The sequence below is a fragment of the Muntiacus reevesi genome, chromosome 1 (assembly GCF_963930625.1).
Source record: "Muntiacus reevesi chromosome 1, mMunRee1.1, whole genome shotgun sequence".
NCBI classification, from domain to species: Eukaryota; Metazoa; Chordata; class Mammalia; order Artiodactyla; family Cervidae; genus Muntiacus; species Muntiacus reevesi.
In genome coordinates, this window is record NC_089249.1 from 169265637 (window position 1) to 169279859 (window position 14223).

Consider the following 14223-nt stretch of genomic DNA (forward strand, 5'->3'; position numbering starts at 1 on the left):
GGCTGGTTTGGAAGACCGCCTGAAAAGCAAGAGGTCCTCTATCCACTGGGAGGTGAAGAGGGCTCTGGTACAAGACAAAGTGAATAGAATCCTTGCCCTTGGATAAGTTTTTACCAAATGAGGTGATTCTGATGCTGGCCAGGTTTGGGAACACTAAAATTGTTTGGCTCTCTCAAGTTTCACCTAGAACTGCTCATAAGTCTGTTATCCCCAGACTTGCCAAGAGAGACATTGGCTGAGTGACTTAATCATCCTGAGGTTTGAAAGTGGGGACCTGGGTGAATTTTGAACTAGACAATACTCAGAGCAATCCTATGAGGCAGGTGTTGTTAACAACTCCATTTTACAGATGAAAAAACTGAGGCTTGGAGAGGTTCAACAACTTACCCCAAATCACGAAGCCAGAAAATGGCTGAGTCTAAGTTTAACCCTCTACATTATACAGCTTTTTATGAGTCTACATGTTTTCCCAGAAACTAGGCCAGGCTTGCTGGGACCAAGAGGTATATGGGAGTGAATTGCAGAGGGCAGGCAGCATCTGAGACGGTGCAGGCATCCCGCTGCAGATGTGATGTCTAAAGTCTCCCCGTGTGGGGCCGATGGAGGAGCTGATAGGGGGAGTCTCCTTAGGGTGTAGTGGCCCAGGTAGTTGTGCTGGGCTCCATGGACATGTGAAGGATTAGATCCAGTCCCTGAGTTGCTCCCATCTGGTTTAGCGAGTCACATAAACACAAAGCTATGGCACAAAGGTAGGCCTATTCACCCAGGGGGCTGAAGTGACCAGAGGAGGGAGCCAGCAAGTCTGGGAAAGCTTTCTGCAAGAGAGGGCTTTTGAACTGGGTCTTGCAGGATGAATTAGAGTTTTGCAGTCAGGGATGAAAAGGGAAGACATTCATTTCAGGCAAATGGACCCACTTAGGGAAAGTCATGGAACAGTACTAGATGTACAGTACAGTAGTAGATGATGGGAAGAGCAGACACTGAGAGAGGTGACAGGCAGGACAGGGGTAGAGAGGAAATAAAGGAGATGTGGCTGGAAGGGACCCGTGAGTGTAAGCTGGAGATTTCATGGTTTTACTTAAGTGTTTGAAAGAAGTGGACTGAAGGAGACAATGGGAGGCAGGGAGACCACTGAAGGAGTTGCCAGGGTGGTCCAGGGAAGGGATGATGTTGAAGTTGGGAGACATTGAGGAGGCCTAGGTGCTGTAAACTGGATCTGGGGACTAATGCAAAGATGAAGAGGCCTTGAAAATGTCAGTCAAGTTTTTGGCTTACTAAATAATGCCATAAATGGACACAGGACATTGCAGAAGGAGGCCTGAATTTGAGGAATACTAAACATAAAGTGAAAGCAAAACCCAATTACCAAGCACTTAGGAGGAGATGAAAGTGAAGTGTGTGAAAAAGTCGCTCAGTCGTATCCAGCTCTTTGCGACCCCATGGACTACACAGTGCATGGAATTTTCCAGGCCAGAAAACTGGAGTGGGTAGCCTTTCCCTTCTCCAGGGCATCCTCCCAACCCAGGGATTTTTTTTTTATTAAGATTTTTTTTTTTGATGTGGACCAATTTTAAAGTCTTTATTGACTTTGTTACAATGTTGTTTCTTTCTTTTTTTTTTTCCTTTCAGTTTTTTGACGGACAGCAGGTGGGATCTTAGCTCCCAATCAGGAATCGAAACTGCATATGCCCCCGCCCCCTGAAGGTGAAATCTTAACCACTAGACTACCAGGAAAGTCTCTCTTTGTCATTTTTTTTTTTTTTTTTTAAACAATGGGTGAACAAATTTTCTGAGATTAGCAGGCAGCAGGGCCAGCATGGGAATCTACAACTCTCTGATTCCTAAGTCTGTGTCCTGGAGCCCCACTCAGTTCTCAGGCAACAGAACTGCTCGCCAGCATTTGAGACTCAAGGTTCCTCTGGGGAGTCTTCCCTGATTCTTCCTGGGGATCCTTCTTTCTGCTGCTTGTGCACACTCCTGTCATCACATCTTGCACACTCTCGTTTTCTAGACCTTTCTGTTTCCACATGAGTCAGACAACTCTGAGAGAAAAGTTCCCAGTTATTTTTGCATCCCCAATGCCTAGCACATGTCAATTGCCTGTTGTAGGCAATTCTGTTCTCTTCTCTGTTGCTGTTGTTGTTCAGCGCAAAGTCAAGTCTGGCTCTTTGCAACCCCTGAACTGAGCACGCCGGGTTCCTCTGTCCTCCACTACCTCCCAAAGTTTGCTCAGAGTCATGTCCATTGAGTCAACAGTGCCATCCAACCATCTCATCCTCTGTTGTCCCCTTCTCCTTCTGCCCTCAATCTTTCCCAGCATCAAGGTCTTTTCCAATGAGTAAGTTCTTCGCATCAGGTGGCTGAAGTATTGGGAGTTTCAGCTTCAGCATCAGTCCTTCCAATGAATATCAGGACTGATTTCCTTTAGGATGGACTGGTTTGATCTCCTTGCTGTCCAAGGGACTCTCAGGAGTCGTCTCCACCACCACAGATCAAAAGCATCATTTCTTTGGCACTCAGCTTTCTTTATGGTCCAACTCTCACATCCATACATGACTACTGGAAAAAACCTTAGCTTTGAGTAGATGAACCTTTGTTGGCAAAGTGATATCTCTGCTTTTTAATATGCTGTCTAGGTTTGTCATAGCTTTCTTCTCTCTACATATTCAATTAGTGAACACTCTGCTAATAGTGGCTTCCTATACATTTCTTTTTCAAAAACTTATTTACTTGGCTGTTTTGGGTCTTAGTTGCAGCACGGGATCTTTGATCATCATTGTGGCTTCAGGGATCTTTCAGTTGCAGCATGTGAGAGCTAGTTCCCTGACCGGGGATCAAATCTGGGTCCCCTGCATTGGGAGCGCAGAGTCTTAGCCACAGCACCACCAGGGAAGTCCCCGGTTTCCTGCACCTTTCTTTATTCTTTATCAGTTCCTTTTTCTCCTCCTCCATTGTCAGAACTTAGCATTGAGATCTTTGAGATCATACAGGAAGCGGATTTAACCTGATAATGCAATCTACGAGGCTTCCACCAAGGTGTCCTTTAAGCTTGAAAAACAAGCCAGAGCTCCTTCGGTAGAGAAAAGTGGGAAGGGCATTCCAGGTAGATGAAAAAGTGTAAATAAAGGCATGGAGGTGTGAAACAGTGGTCTCTATGGGGGGATGAGGAGTGGTTTAGTATGTGTTTCTGCTGCATTACATGGGTGGTGATGCAGAGCTAGTTGGGGTGTTATGAAGCCTGCACTCTGGTGTTTCTTTTTTTTTCTTTTTCTATACGCTATAAAATAGACATCTGTACAGGGCGCAGTGGGGACACAGAGGAGGGAGTGAATACTTGCACCTGGGGGCCAAGTAAGACACAGATGTTACTGTATTTTAATTATTTGTATGAGAGGAGGCTGAAGAAGTTGGCTTAAAGCTCAACATTCAGAAAACTAAGATCATGGCATCTGGTCCCATCACTTCATGGCAAATAGATGGGGAAACAGTGGAAACAGTGGCTGACTTTATTTTTTGGGGGGCTCCAAAATCACTGCCGATGATGTCTGCAGCCATGAAATTAAAAGATGCTTACTCCTTGGAAGGAAAGTTATGACCAACCTAGACAGCATGTTAAAAAGCAGAGACATTACTTTGCCAACAAAGGTCCCTCTCGTCAAGGCTATGGTTTTTCCATTAGTCATGTATGAATGTGAGAATTGGACTATAAAAAAAGCTGAGCGAAGAATTGATGCTTTTGAACTGTGGTGTTGGAGAAGACTCTTGAGAGTCCCTTGGACTGCAAGGAGATCCAACCAGTCCATCCTAAAGGAGATCAGTCCTGAGTGTTCATTGGAAGGATTGATGTTGAAGCTGAAACTCTAATATTTTGGCTACCTGATGCGAAGAGCTGACTCATTTGAAAAGACCCTGATGCTGGGAGGGATTGGGTGCAGGAGGAGAAGGGAACGACAGAGGATGAGATGGTTGGATGGCATCACTGACTCGATGGACATGAGTTTGAGTATGCTCCGGGAGTTGGTGATGGACAGGGAGGCCTGGCATTCTGTGGTCCATGGGTTCACGAAGCGTTGGACACGACTGAACGACTGAACTGAATTGATGCTAACAGTAGTGTCATTTATTTCCCTGCTTGCGATTTGCCAGCAGAGCACTTTGCATGCATTACCTCATCAACTCTCACAACATCCTGTGAAAAAGGTGTTATTATGTCTATGCATAAGCAAGAAAGGAGGCTCAGTCACACGGCTGAATGTCATCCATTTCCCAACGTCACACGGCTAGAAAGCTAGCCCAGATCGGAATAGTTTTTGAGAGTTCTAGATTTTACTCTGCTGAGCCCTTCTTGAGGTCAAGGGTCATGTTTTTTATTTTTCTGTGCCCAGACCAAAGGCTTAGGAGCCTCCTAGTCAGTATTAGTTGAAGCCTTTCTCCAAACGAAAGCCCGTGGTGACGTCACTGAGAAACCTCCTGGCCGGAAGGGGACGCTGTAGGCATCTCAGCTCGGCGCGGCCGGTTGCGGGCGCCTAGCTTCCCCAGTCCTTTCAGCCAATCCCTGCGCTCCGAGGGAGCCGGCGCCAGTGGGCGGGTCCCGGGGCTAGGCCCCGCGGGCCGCTGGGAGAGGCGGTGTCTGGGCGCTCGGCGGGAGGGCGGGGTCCGGACGGTGGTGTGCGGACTTTCGCGCAGGTGAGCAGGCGTCCCGGCAGGCGGTCCCTATTCCGGAGCTGCTGCCGGGCCGCCGGTAGCTGTGGTGACGCCTCGTGGCCTTGACCTCTGAGTTAGGGGAGGGGTAATGCTTAGCGTCGGCTCTGGCCCTGACCAGGCCTGAGAAGAGATGGCCCCCTTTTCTTCCCCGGGTTCGGCGTGAGCGTCTGAGCGCCCTGCGAACACTTAGCGGTCAGGGCTTCTCGGCCTTAGACACGTGGGTGAGAACGGACCCGACGAGGTCGTGAGCGTGGTGGGACAGGGGCCGGGGCCGGGGCCGGGGCACCCAGAGAAGGGCGAAGGGCAGACCCTTGGACCCTGACCTCCTTAACGCTCTCATCCCTGGACCGGTCTCAGCGACGGTCAGGATTGATTTTTCCACCCAGTCTGGTCTCCTTTGCCCTTGTTAGCGGTTCTCAAATCTCCTGACTGCAGTTTCTCATCTCACTGGGCCTCCAGAGCCTCCGGCACAAAGGCAGGTTTCCCTGCAACCCGTTTGACCTTTTCCCGCTCAGACTCCCTCCGTGCGGGGCTGGAAATAGGCCTCACGGTATTTGCCAGACACTTTTGCCTCTCCTTTTGACCCCTTAGGGATGACTTGTTAGAGTATCTAGCTTCCTGTGATCAGCAAAGGCACCTGCTGTGTGCCTGCCGCCTTTTGAGGGCGGGTGGTTGAATGACTGGTTGTTTTACACAAGCCAGTTGCTCATTCATTCAAGAAACTTTTTGAGCATTTAATGTCAGACGGGGTCGGAAGAATGGGGGATGGATAGGCCACAGTGGGAACGCGCAAACATGGGCCTTGCCCTTTTGGACCGCAGAGTGTTTTGAGGAATGCACACAAATGGGTTAGGCCAACCCAATATGTGACACAGACAAAGTGTCTAATGCTCTAAATGTTGAACAATGAATGGATTAAGTTGTTTGGGGATGATTAGAATGTGAACCACAGAGGGAGACTTGGGCTGCATAGGAGAGAGAAAAGCATGGTGGAGTCATTCTTCATATATGTTAAGACAAATGGGTGATCTGCGTGGAGAGTTGCTGTTCAGGGAACGTGTTTACTCACAGACTTGCTTACAAAACAGGAAGGAAAATGAAGTATTAGGTTTGAGATTCTTCAAGGGTTCTTATCATTTCACAAATCTGAGTGTATCACAAATCTTAGCGTTTTCAAAAAGAGAAGCTCTTCTAAGTAGTGAAGTGCCAAGTTGATGGGGAAGAATTGCAGGAAGCTGTCTTCAAGACCAGGATTTGGACAGAAGCCAGTCCGTAGGGTCACAAAGAGGCGGACAGGGCTGAGTGAAACGAACTGTGCGCTCACACACACACACACTTATTTGCACTGTGTTCTTTCCAGTACACACACACACACACACACACACACACACACACACACACTTATTTGCACTGTGTTCTTTCCAGTTGAAGGAACATAGGTGTTGAAGATGGAGAGGCCTGGGTTCCGTTAGTGGCTTTGTTATTTCTGGTGATCTTGGGCCAGTTAAGGTTATGTTCCTGAGCCTTTGTGGCCTTCAACCAAAATCTGGACTAGTAATTCCTTCCATATAGAGGTGATCTTCACCTGTGAAGATCAGGTGATGACTAGTGTGTGAATTGTCCAGCATAGTGCCTGGTGCTAAGACAGGGACTCAGAGCGCAACCTCAGAGCTGCTCCTGCAGTTTTTTCCCTTGTGATGGTTCATTATAATCTTGGGTCCACAAAATGCTGGGATTCCTCCAAAGAGAATTGGAACCAAAGAGAGAGGGAGACAGTCATCTGATTTTTGGTGAGGTAGACCAGAGACAGCTGAGCTGGGGAAACACCTACAGGGGTACAAAGGGAATGATGTTTCAGTTGAGACTTTTGGGCACATTACTTAACCCTCTGGTTATGCCATCTATCACAGAGTGGACGTGTATTAGAGGACATTGTATATATAAAGTGCTTACCCCAAGGTCTGGCACTTAGTGCACAATAAATGGAGCTCTCACTATCATGATGATTGTGAGTAGTCCTTGATAATTGTTAATAATAGTCATTTGAGCCTGAACGGCCATCAGAGTGACCCACTTTGTGTGTGTTTACATTATTTTGGTGCTGTCGTCATTTCTGGAAGCTCTAGGGCCATTCCACTTCTTTGTTTTTCTGCCATGGCTTGTACAGTGTTGTGTTTTGTTTTATGGAAAAAAAAAAAGTGAAACTATTAGTCACTCAGTAGTGTCTGACTCTTTGCAACTCCATGGACTGTAGCCTGCTAGGCTCCGCTGTCCATGGACTTCTCCAGGCAAGAATACTGGAGTGGGTTGCCATTTCCTTCTCCAGGGGATCTTCCTGGCCCAGGGATCGAACCCACATCTCCTGCATTGGCAGGCAGATTTTTTATTAGCTGCTATTTATTTGGCTGTGCGCTGCCTCAATTGTGGCAAGCAGAATCTCTAGTTGGTGGCATTTGAACTCTTAGTAGCCGCATGTGGGATCTAGTTCCCTGACCAGGAAGCGTACCCAGGCCCCCTACATTGGAAGTGTGGAGTCTTAACCACTGGATCACCAGGGAAGTTCTGTACAGTGTTTTTTTTTTTTTTCCCAAAAACATGGAATTTTCATTTTTAAGTTCTAGTGTGTCCAGAGAATGTATAATGGGTTGGTGATATTTCTTAAGAGCTTATTATGTAAATATGAGGATATGGCTTTGGTTGAAGAGAGTGTATTTTGAAAGGGGTTTGGTCAGCTGATTTGAAGAGGTTCGTCTAGTCAGGAAAGTCGGGTTCAGAATAGGAAAAAACCATTATCTCTTTACCTAAAATCCAGATTGGTTGGGTAATGGTTTTGGCTGCCTAAATATGTTCCTTCTTCTTTACACGGGGCAAAGGATAGGAGACTCACGGTGGGATTGTGTGTGGTGGGGAAGGGGTGGCTAGCTCTGCTGATGGAGGAATTGTATAGAACAGAGGAAGGCTCTTACCGACTCTTGAGACGTCGGCAACCTGTGCAGGGAGGGCCTGGGGTCACCAGCAGGCTTGAGGCTTTATCAGGTAAGGCTCAGAGGGTCTCTTGTGGGGAACACTGCCATATGTGGTTGTGTAACTGTCAGAGTGTAGTCCATAAAGTAGACTCTCGTCCTCTTCCCTAACACGGAATCTTCTGACATTGCCTGGATGGTTTCAGGGACCCCACTATTGCATAAAGCGGGGTGCCCTCTTGTGTTGCTCTGCACGGGGTGGATGCTCAGGCCGCCGTGCCAGGCCGCCTGGTCAGCGGAGCGCCCCGGCGGGCTGCCCGTGCTCGGTGGGGCGGGCGCGGCTTCTGCCTAACGGCCCTGTGCTCTCCTGCAGATGCCATGTGGCCTGTGCTTTGGACCGCGGTGCGCACCTATGCTCCCTACGTCACCTTTCCCGTGGCCTTCGTGGTCGGGGCTGTGGGGTACCACCTGGAATGGTTCATCCGGGGGAAGGAGCCACAGCCTGTGGAGGAGGAGAAGAGCATCTCAGAGCGCCGGGAGGAGCGCAAGCTGGATGAGCTGCTAGGCAAGGACCACACCCAGGTCGTGAGCCTCAAGGACAAGCTGGAATTTGCTCCTAAAGCCGTCCTGAACAGAAACCGTCCAGAGAAGAACTAATGGAGGACTCAGGGACCGATGGGGCCTTCCATGGGCCATGGCTGGTCCTGCCACCACGTCGACCCAGCCCCAGAACCCACCTCTGATTTGCTTTATTGCTGCTTCTGGCCCCTCCCACCCCCCCACAGCCGCGCACACACTGCCTCTGCTGTGGCGAGGCAGACACGTTGGAAGTGGAGGGGCCAGTGAAGAGGAAGGCCTGGGAGGGTTCTGGCCTGAAGGTTGCCTCAGCTGGATGGTGGCCACAAGTGCCCGGGCTTCTGCGCTGCTGGGCGCACCACTGTGGGGAGAGTTAGAAACGAACGCTGGCTGTCAGTCCCGGTGGGAAGGCGGTTTGGCCTCCAGTGGGAGTGGCTGGGATTGGGGTGGTGGGAGAGTTCACAGATCTACCTGGCTCTCTTAACTAGCTTGCCCTGTCCTTTGTGCTCATTCTCCCTGAAATCCTGTCCTGGCAGCTCAGGGAGGGGATTCCCCTGGGAAGGAATGCTGTTTTCTGTTCTTGGGAGCCCAGACTGTTTGCCTTGGGGCAGGTGAATTAGCTTGAAAACAATCACCATCTTTCACACCCCCCCCCCATTAATGTATAGTGCAAAACTTGATTAAAGTGGCGTCTGAGAACCATTTTGATCTAATCCTATCTTCCAGGTGGTGCTTGGGGTCTCCTTAGGAGTTCTGTAAGGGCAGACATCTCCAGGTAGGATAACATTGGCCTTTAACTGAAGACTTCAGGGCCCCGGAGCTTTGTTTGACTAGTGTGGTTGTGTTGGATCCTGGAGACAAGAGTCCTGGAGGCGCAGGTTCCCATGGGCATTTTTATCGTGATAACAAGAGGCTTATAGACTTTCAAAGTCTAAATTAGAGTAGACCAGGGAGCTTGACAATTAACATCAAATTTTCCAACTTCATATTCATACGCACACATCAAAAGTAGTATATATACATAATAATTGGCAGGGGGTTTGAAAAATGGTTACCCACACTCCGTGGGCTCTAGTACAGATAAAAAGGTAACATTTTGGTATTTTTCACTAATTCTTGGCCTAGTTGTTTTTAGATACTTATCATTACTGTACATGTAATTTTATATTCTCTTTTTACATAGTATTTCATATCGGAATCACTTTCCCATCTTGTCACACGGTCTTCATAACCCTGATTGTTTCCAGTTGCCCATCAAGTGGGATGGCATAAACAAGCATAGTTTGTTTTTTAACTGTTTCCCTATCGCTGGACATGTGGGTTGTTTTTGATTGTTCACTCAGAAATACTGCCAAGAGTATCTTATGTGAGGCTTTTCCTGCATTTTGGAATACAGGAGAGGGGTAGGAACAGTAAGTGGCCTTCTGGATGAAGTGGGATGATTAATTTAAGGGTCTTAAGGGGTAACAAGTGAACATCTGCCCTGAAGGGCGGTTGGAGCTTATACTGAATGCTGCCACTAACGCTGTTGTCGGTGAGGTTGGAAAGGGTGACAGCGGAGAGCAGACCTGTTGCCTCATGAAGTCAATTGACCTTCACCCCGAGTGAGCAAAGGCAGGTGGTGTGTGATGAAGAATGAACTGCCCTAAAGGGGGAGGGTGTTTGCCCTGCTTCTCACCTCAGGATTTGGGGCCTGATGGTGTTACCAGGTGGGGGAAGGTAGGACTCCTGAACAGGTAGAGGTTCTGGCTGTGGCGTGGGGGGAGCAGGGGAGGCCGAAGATGGTAGCCAGAGGAGGGGGCAAATCAAGTCGGTGGCTTCCCCCTCAGTCCCCGGAGCCTGGTGGGAATGTTGAAATGAACTGCTGTTGCTTCTCAGGGAGTAAATCTGGTGGGGAACGTGGGGTGGTAGGATCTGCTACTGAAATGAGGTGTCTGGTTCTGAAAGGTCAGTTTGGTTACGGGCTGGGGCTGACGCAGGCCCCTCAGCAGGCCAGTGCTGCCCCCCTGTGGCAGTCCTGAGTACTACCAAGCCTCGGATCCCTTCCCTGGACCAGCACTCAGGCCTGTAGGGGTCAGTGAGATGTCAAATGAGAGGCTAGGGCAGGCTAGAAAGCGCAAGCCCGCCTGAAGGGGGCAGTGGCTGGGCAGCTTCTTCCAGTTTGTGCTGCTTGCTTGACCAGAGATACCAGGTTTTTATCTGTATTTTTTTTCTAAAAGATATTAGAAATTCAGATTTTTGTGGATTTTTTTTTTGGCATGAAACTTCTGTTTTTAAATGTTGACAATTTATTTTTTTTTAAATTCTAAGTATACTCACATACCCATAGGGTTAATTTGACCTGGTGACTGCCGGTTTGCCACCTGTCAAGCTGCCCCTCGCGTTCTAATGAAACCTGAGAGATGTGCTTTATTTTCAAGTGATCATCTAACAATTGTGGCAAATATGAGATCCCAGGAGTGGTTTCCCTTGAAACACTTTAGGGCATCCTGCACATATGTAGTTTAATATCAGCCTAAGGAAAACATTGGAGGACTTTAGAAAACATAACAGAAATAACACCAAAAACATTTTCCCACGGATGAGGACATTCTTGGGTTTTCAGATGTTTTAGAAAAACCATGCCGGCCCTGCTGTACCTCCTTCCAGTGCCTGGCGGAGGAAGCCCTGTCCTTGGGAATGCAAGTTGCTCCCTTTTCCTAGTCTCACTTTGTGTCCCCTTTAAGTAATTTTATTTCGGAGGGCTTGCCCTCACTGAATTTCTGCCTGTAGCAAGTCTATTAATATTCCCAGCTGGCTCTTGCTTTCCCACAGGCTGAGCTCTACTGCTGCCGTGGGGCTCTGAGATAGCGCCTGCTTTCTTGCCTCTGCTCAGGTAGTGTTAGGCAGCAGGGTGTTGTTTTTTGTTTTGATGTGGACCATTTTTAAAGTCTTTTTGGGAATGTGTTACAATATTGCTTCTGCTTTTTGTGTTTTTTTTGGCCATGAGGCATGTGGAATCTTAGCTCCCTGACCAGGGATTGAACTCACATCTCCTACACTGGAAGGGGAAGTCTTAACCGCTAGACTCCTAGGGAAGTCCCAAGCAGCAGGCTTTCCGTGGATTTGGCAAACGTGGGCCAGACTTGTTGGGACCAACCACGGCACGGACTGGTTTTCTCCCACACTTTCTGATCCCCTGAAACACACTCGTAAGCAGATGTACTTGGGGTTTGCCTCCCCACCCCCGGTAATGGTGGCTTTGTTGTTGTTTAGTCACTAGTCGTATCTGACTCTCTGCGGCTCCGTGGACTGTATCCCGCCAGGCTCCTTTGTCCATGGGATTTTTCAGGCAAGAATCCTGGAGTGGGTAGCCGTTTCCGTCTCCAGGTGATCTTCCCGACCCAGGGACTGAACCTGCATCTCTTGCACTGGCAGGCGGATTCTTCGCTGCCGAGCCGCCGGGGAGCCCGGTGAGGCGTTAGAGCAGCGTCGCCCTGTCTGAGCGCGTCAGGGCTCACGTCTCTGCCCTCGGGCCTGGTGTCTGGTGCTTTTCCACTCCCTCTCTTGCCTTTCCTGTGCCTGTTGCCGTGTTGGCGCGAGTCAGCTGGGCAGTGGCCAGGACAAGCCGGCCGGGGGCCCTCTGACCCCTGTCAGCTCGCCAGGGCCCAGGCTGGCGAGGCTGTCAGCTGAGTGAAACACCGTGAGACTAGACTCCCCAGAGTCACTCGGGAACCAGGCGGTGAAAACCAAGAGGCTTGCTCGTCTTATCTCACTTTTCCTTTTCCCCTCTGGCACGGGTCTCTGGGCACTTGTAGAATGGTGAGCCAGGGCCATGTGGTACAGTGAAAATGAGGAGGATCCTAGAGGTCGACAGATGTATGATGCTGCCTCAACTGCTAGCTGAATGATGTAGCCTTTCTGAGCTTCAGGTGTCAGTTACCTGGTAAGCAGGAATAAGAAGACCTGTTTTTGCTGGGTTGTTGCAAAGCTAAGATATCACATGTAAAGTTCTTAGCAGAGCCCATGGCAGTAGGTAGGTGCTCAGTAAGTGTTGGCTGCTTTAGTTTCTTTGCAAGAAAAAGAGTTCCGTGTATCCTTGTGATCCTGGTGAGCTGGGATCAGGAGGAGAGAGCAAGCCGCTGTGGCTGGGAGAGTGATCCCGGGACCCGCCCTCATAGGTCTGGTGGTTCGGGGCTTCCTGGGGAGTGTTTCACAGGAGGGACTGCCATGTCCCAGAGCCAGGCTGGCTAGGGAAGTGCAGGCTTCGACCTGTGTTGCTAAGTAGCAGTCACATCGGCGCTGTCTCAAGATCAGAGACGAGAAGTGGGGAGCAAGGTGTGGGGGAGCACCCGAGAGTGTCGCCCCTCAGGGTGGCTGGAACAGGGAGCCTTGGAGGCACGAGAACGGTGTGACCTCCACCTCTGCTGGCCTCTGAAGGTTGGGGATACCGCTGTCCTCCCTGTTGTAGTGTAAAAGGAGTGAGAAGCCAGCTTAGAGCTTCAGAAACATGCGAGTGCTGTTGTATCCCGGTAAAATCCCCCTTTTATCGAATTGGGATGGCAGCCAGTCTGATAATGGAATAGACATAAATGCTCCTCTGTGCTTTTCCTGAACAGTCCCTCGAACTGCTAAGGAGAAGTCACTGGGGGAATCAGCTTTAAGAGTAAAGAGGCATTATTAATAATTAGTATGTATCATTTTGCTTCCTGTTCCATGGGTACCTTGATGTACTTAAGTCAGTTCAGTCGCTCAGTCGTGTCCGACTCTGCGACCCCATGGACTGCAGCACTCCAGGCCTCCCTGTCCATCACCAACTCCCGAAGTTCACTCGAGCTCATATCTATTGAGTTGGCGATGCCATCCAACCATCTCATCCTCTGCATGTACTTAAAAACTGTTTATTCCTTTTGAATTAAGTTTGTTAACATTAGTTATCTGTTTATCAAATCCTTCTCAGTGCAGGGACAAACCTTGGCTTTGTTTCTGTTTAAAAATTCCGAATGGGTCCTCCGCATATTTCTGGTATTTTTAAACATGTTTCCTGGAGTCCCAGGAAGGGCAGTTCTTCTCCCTAGAAGAGCCCAAGGCCTTCGCGTCCTTACGCCCCTCTCCACTGCCCCTGTCGCACTCCCAACCCCAGTTCCCCTGTCCATTTCTGTTCGGTTCCGTGCCTGAGCTGCTTAGCGCAGCCGGAGAATTGTATGTAACCATGTGGCCTGGCAGTCTCCACGTATGGTTTCAGATGCAACCTTCAAGGTCACTTTTTTTTTTTTAAATAAGCCAGCCTCCTCAGCCTCCTCAGCCCCATCCCTGCATCCCTCTTGGCCCTTGCTTCTTGCTCTCTGCCTCCAGCGCTGCAGTGGTGAAGCCCGTTTGGCTAAAAGCCTTTATGATTGCAAATCTGGTGTCCATTCTTAGTCGTAATATCCAGCACGCTTCATGGAATTCTGTCTTGATATCACCGCACCACCGTTTCCTTTTCCAGCTATCTCTTCTGCCATCGCCTCCTCCTGTTCTCCTAACTACGAGTGTTCTTCCAGCTTCCATGTTTGTTTTCTTGTCAGATAGTTTCAGCGTCACCTGTGCCTTCAGCCACCTACTGATCTACCTTGAAGACTCCCAGATGTCTGTCTCTAGTTGTGAATTCCCCACTGCCCCCCAGGCTCCAGATCATTCTCTGAAACAGCTCACTATGTATCTCTGTGTCTTGATTTGTATGATGATGGTTAACGGTGTTGACGTGGGTTTGAAGCTTAACTGTGTGATTTAGTTTCGTGACCAAGGGAGTCAGTTCAGCTTTCCTAAGCAGCATCTGTACAGTGGGGATGAAGATGGAAAGTGTTTGTGAAACACCAGTGCAGTGTTTAGCATAGATTCCGTCTCCTTTCTGCTGTTGCTCAGCTGGGTTCTGACCCTCCCGCCCCGTCCCCACCCCCACCCACCTGTGGCGGTTTCTTTTTTTGTCTGTTTTCTCCATCTCGCTTCGCTGCCCTCATCA

At 49.2% G+C, this 14223-nt stretch overlaps 1 protein-coding gene across 1 annotated transcript; it reads left to right on the forward strand.

Annotated features, from left to right (window-relative positions):
* Positions 1–4580: 4580 nt before the first annotated feature.
* On the forward strand, positions 4581–8956 carry SMIM12 (small integral membrane protein 12). Its single transcript, XM_065916722.1, has 2 exons — positions 4581–4686; positions 8041–8956. Exon 2 carries the CDS (start codon positions 8046–8048, stop codon positions 8322–8324), a length of 279 nt encoding a protein of 92 aa, XP_065772794.1. The 5' UTR covers positions 4581–4686; positions 8041–8045; the 3' UTR covers positions 8325–8956.
* Positions 8957–14223: the final 5267 nt, after the last annotated feature.

What these genes read in the sequence shown, in the direction of transcription:
- SMIM12 (XM_065916722.1), top strand. Translation starts at nt 8,046, where the DNA reads ATGTGGCCTGTGCTTTGGACCGCGGTGCGCACCTATGCTCCCTACGTC.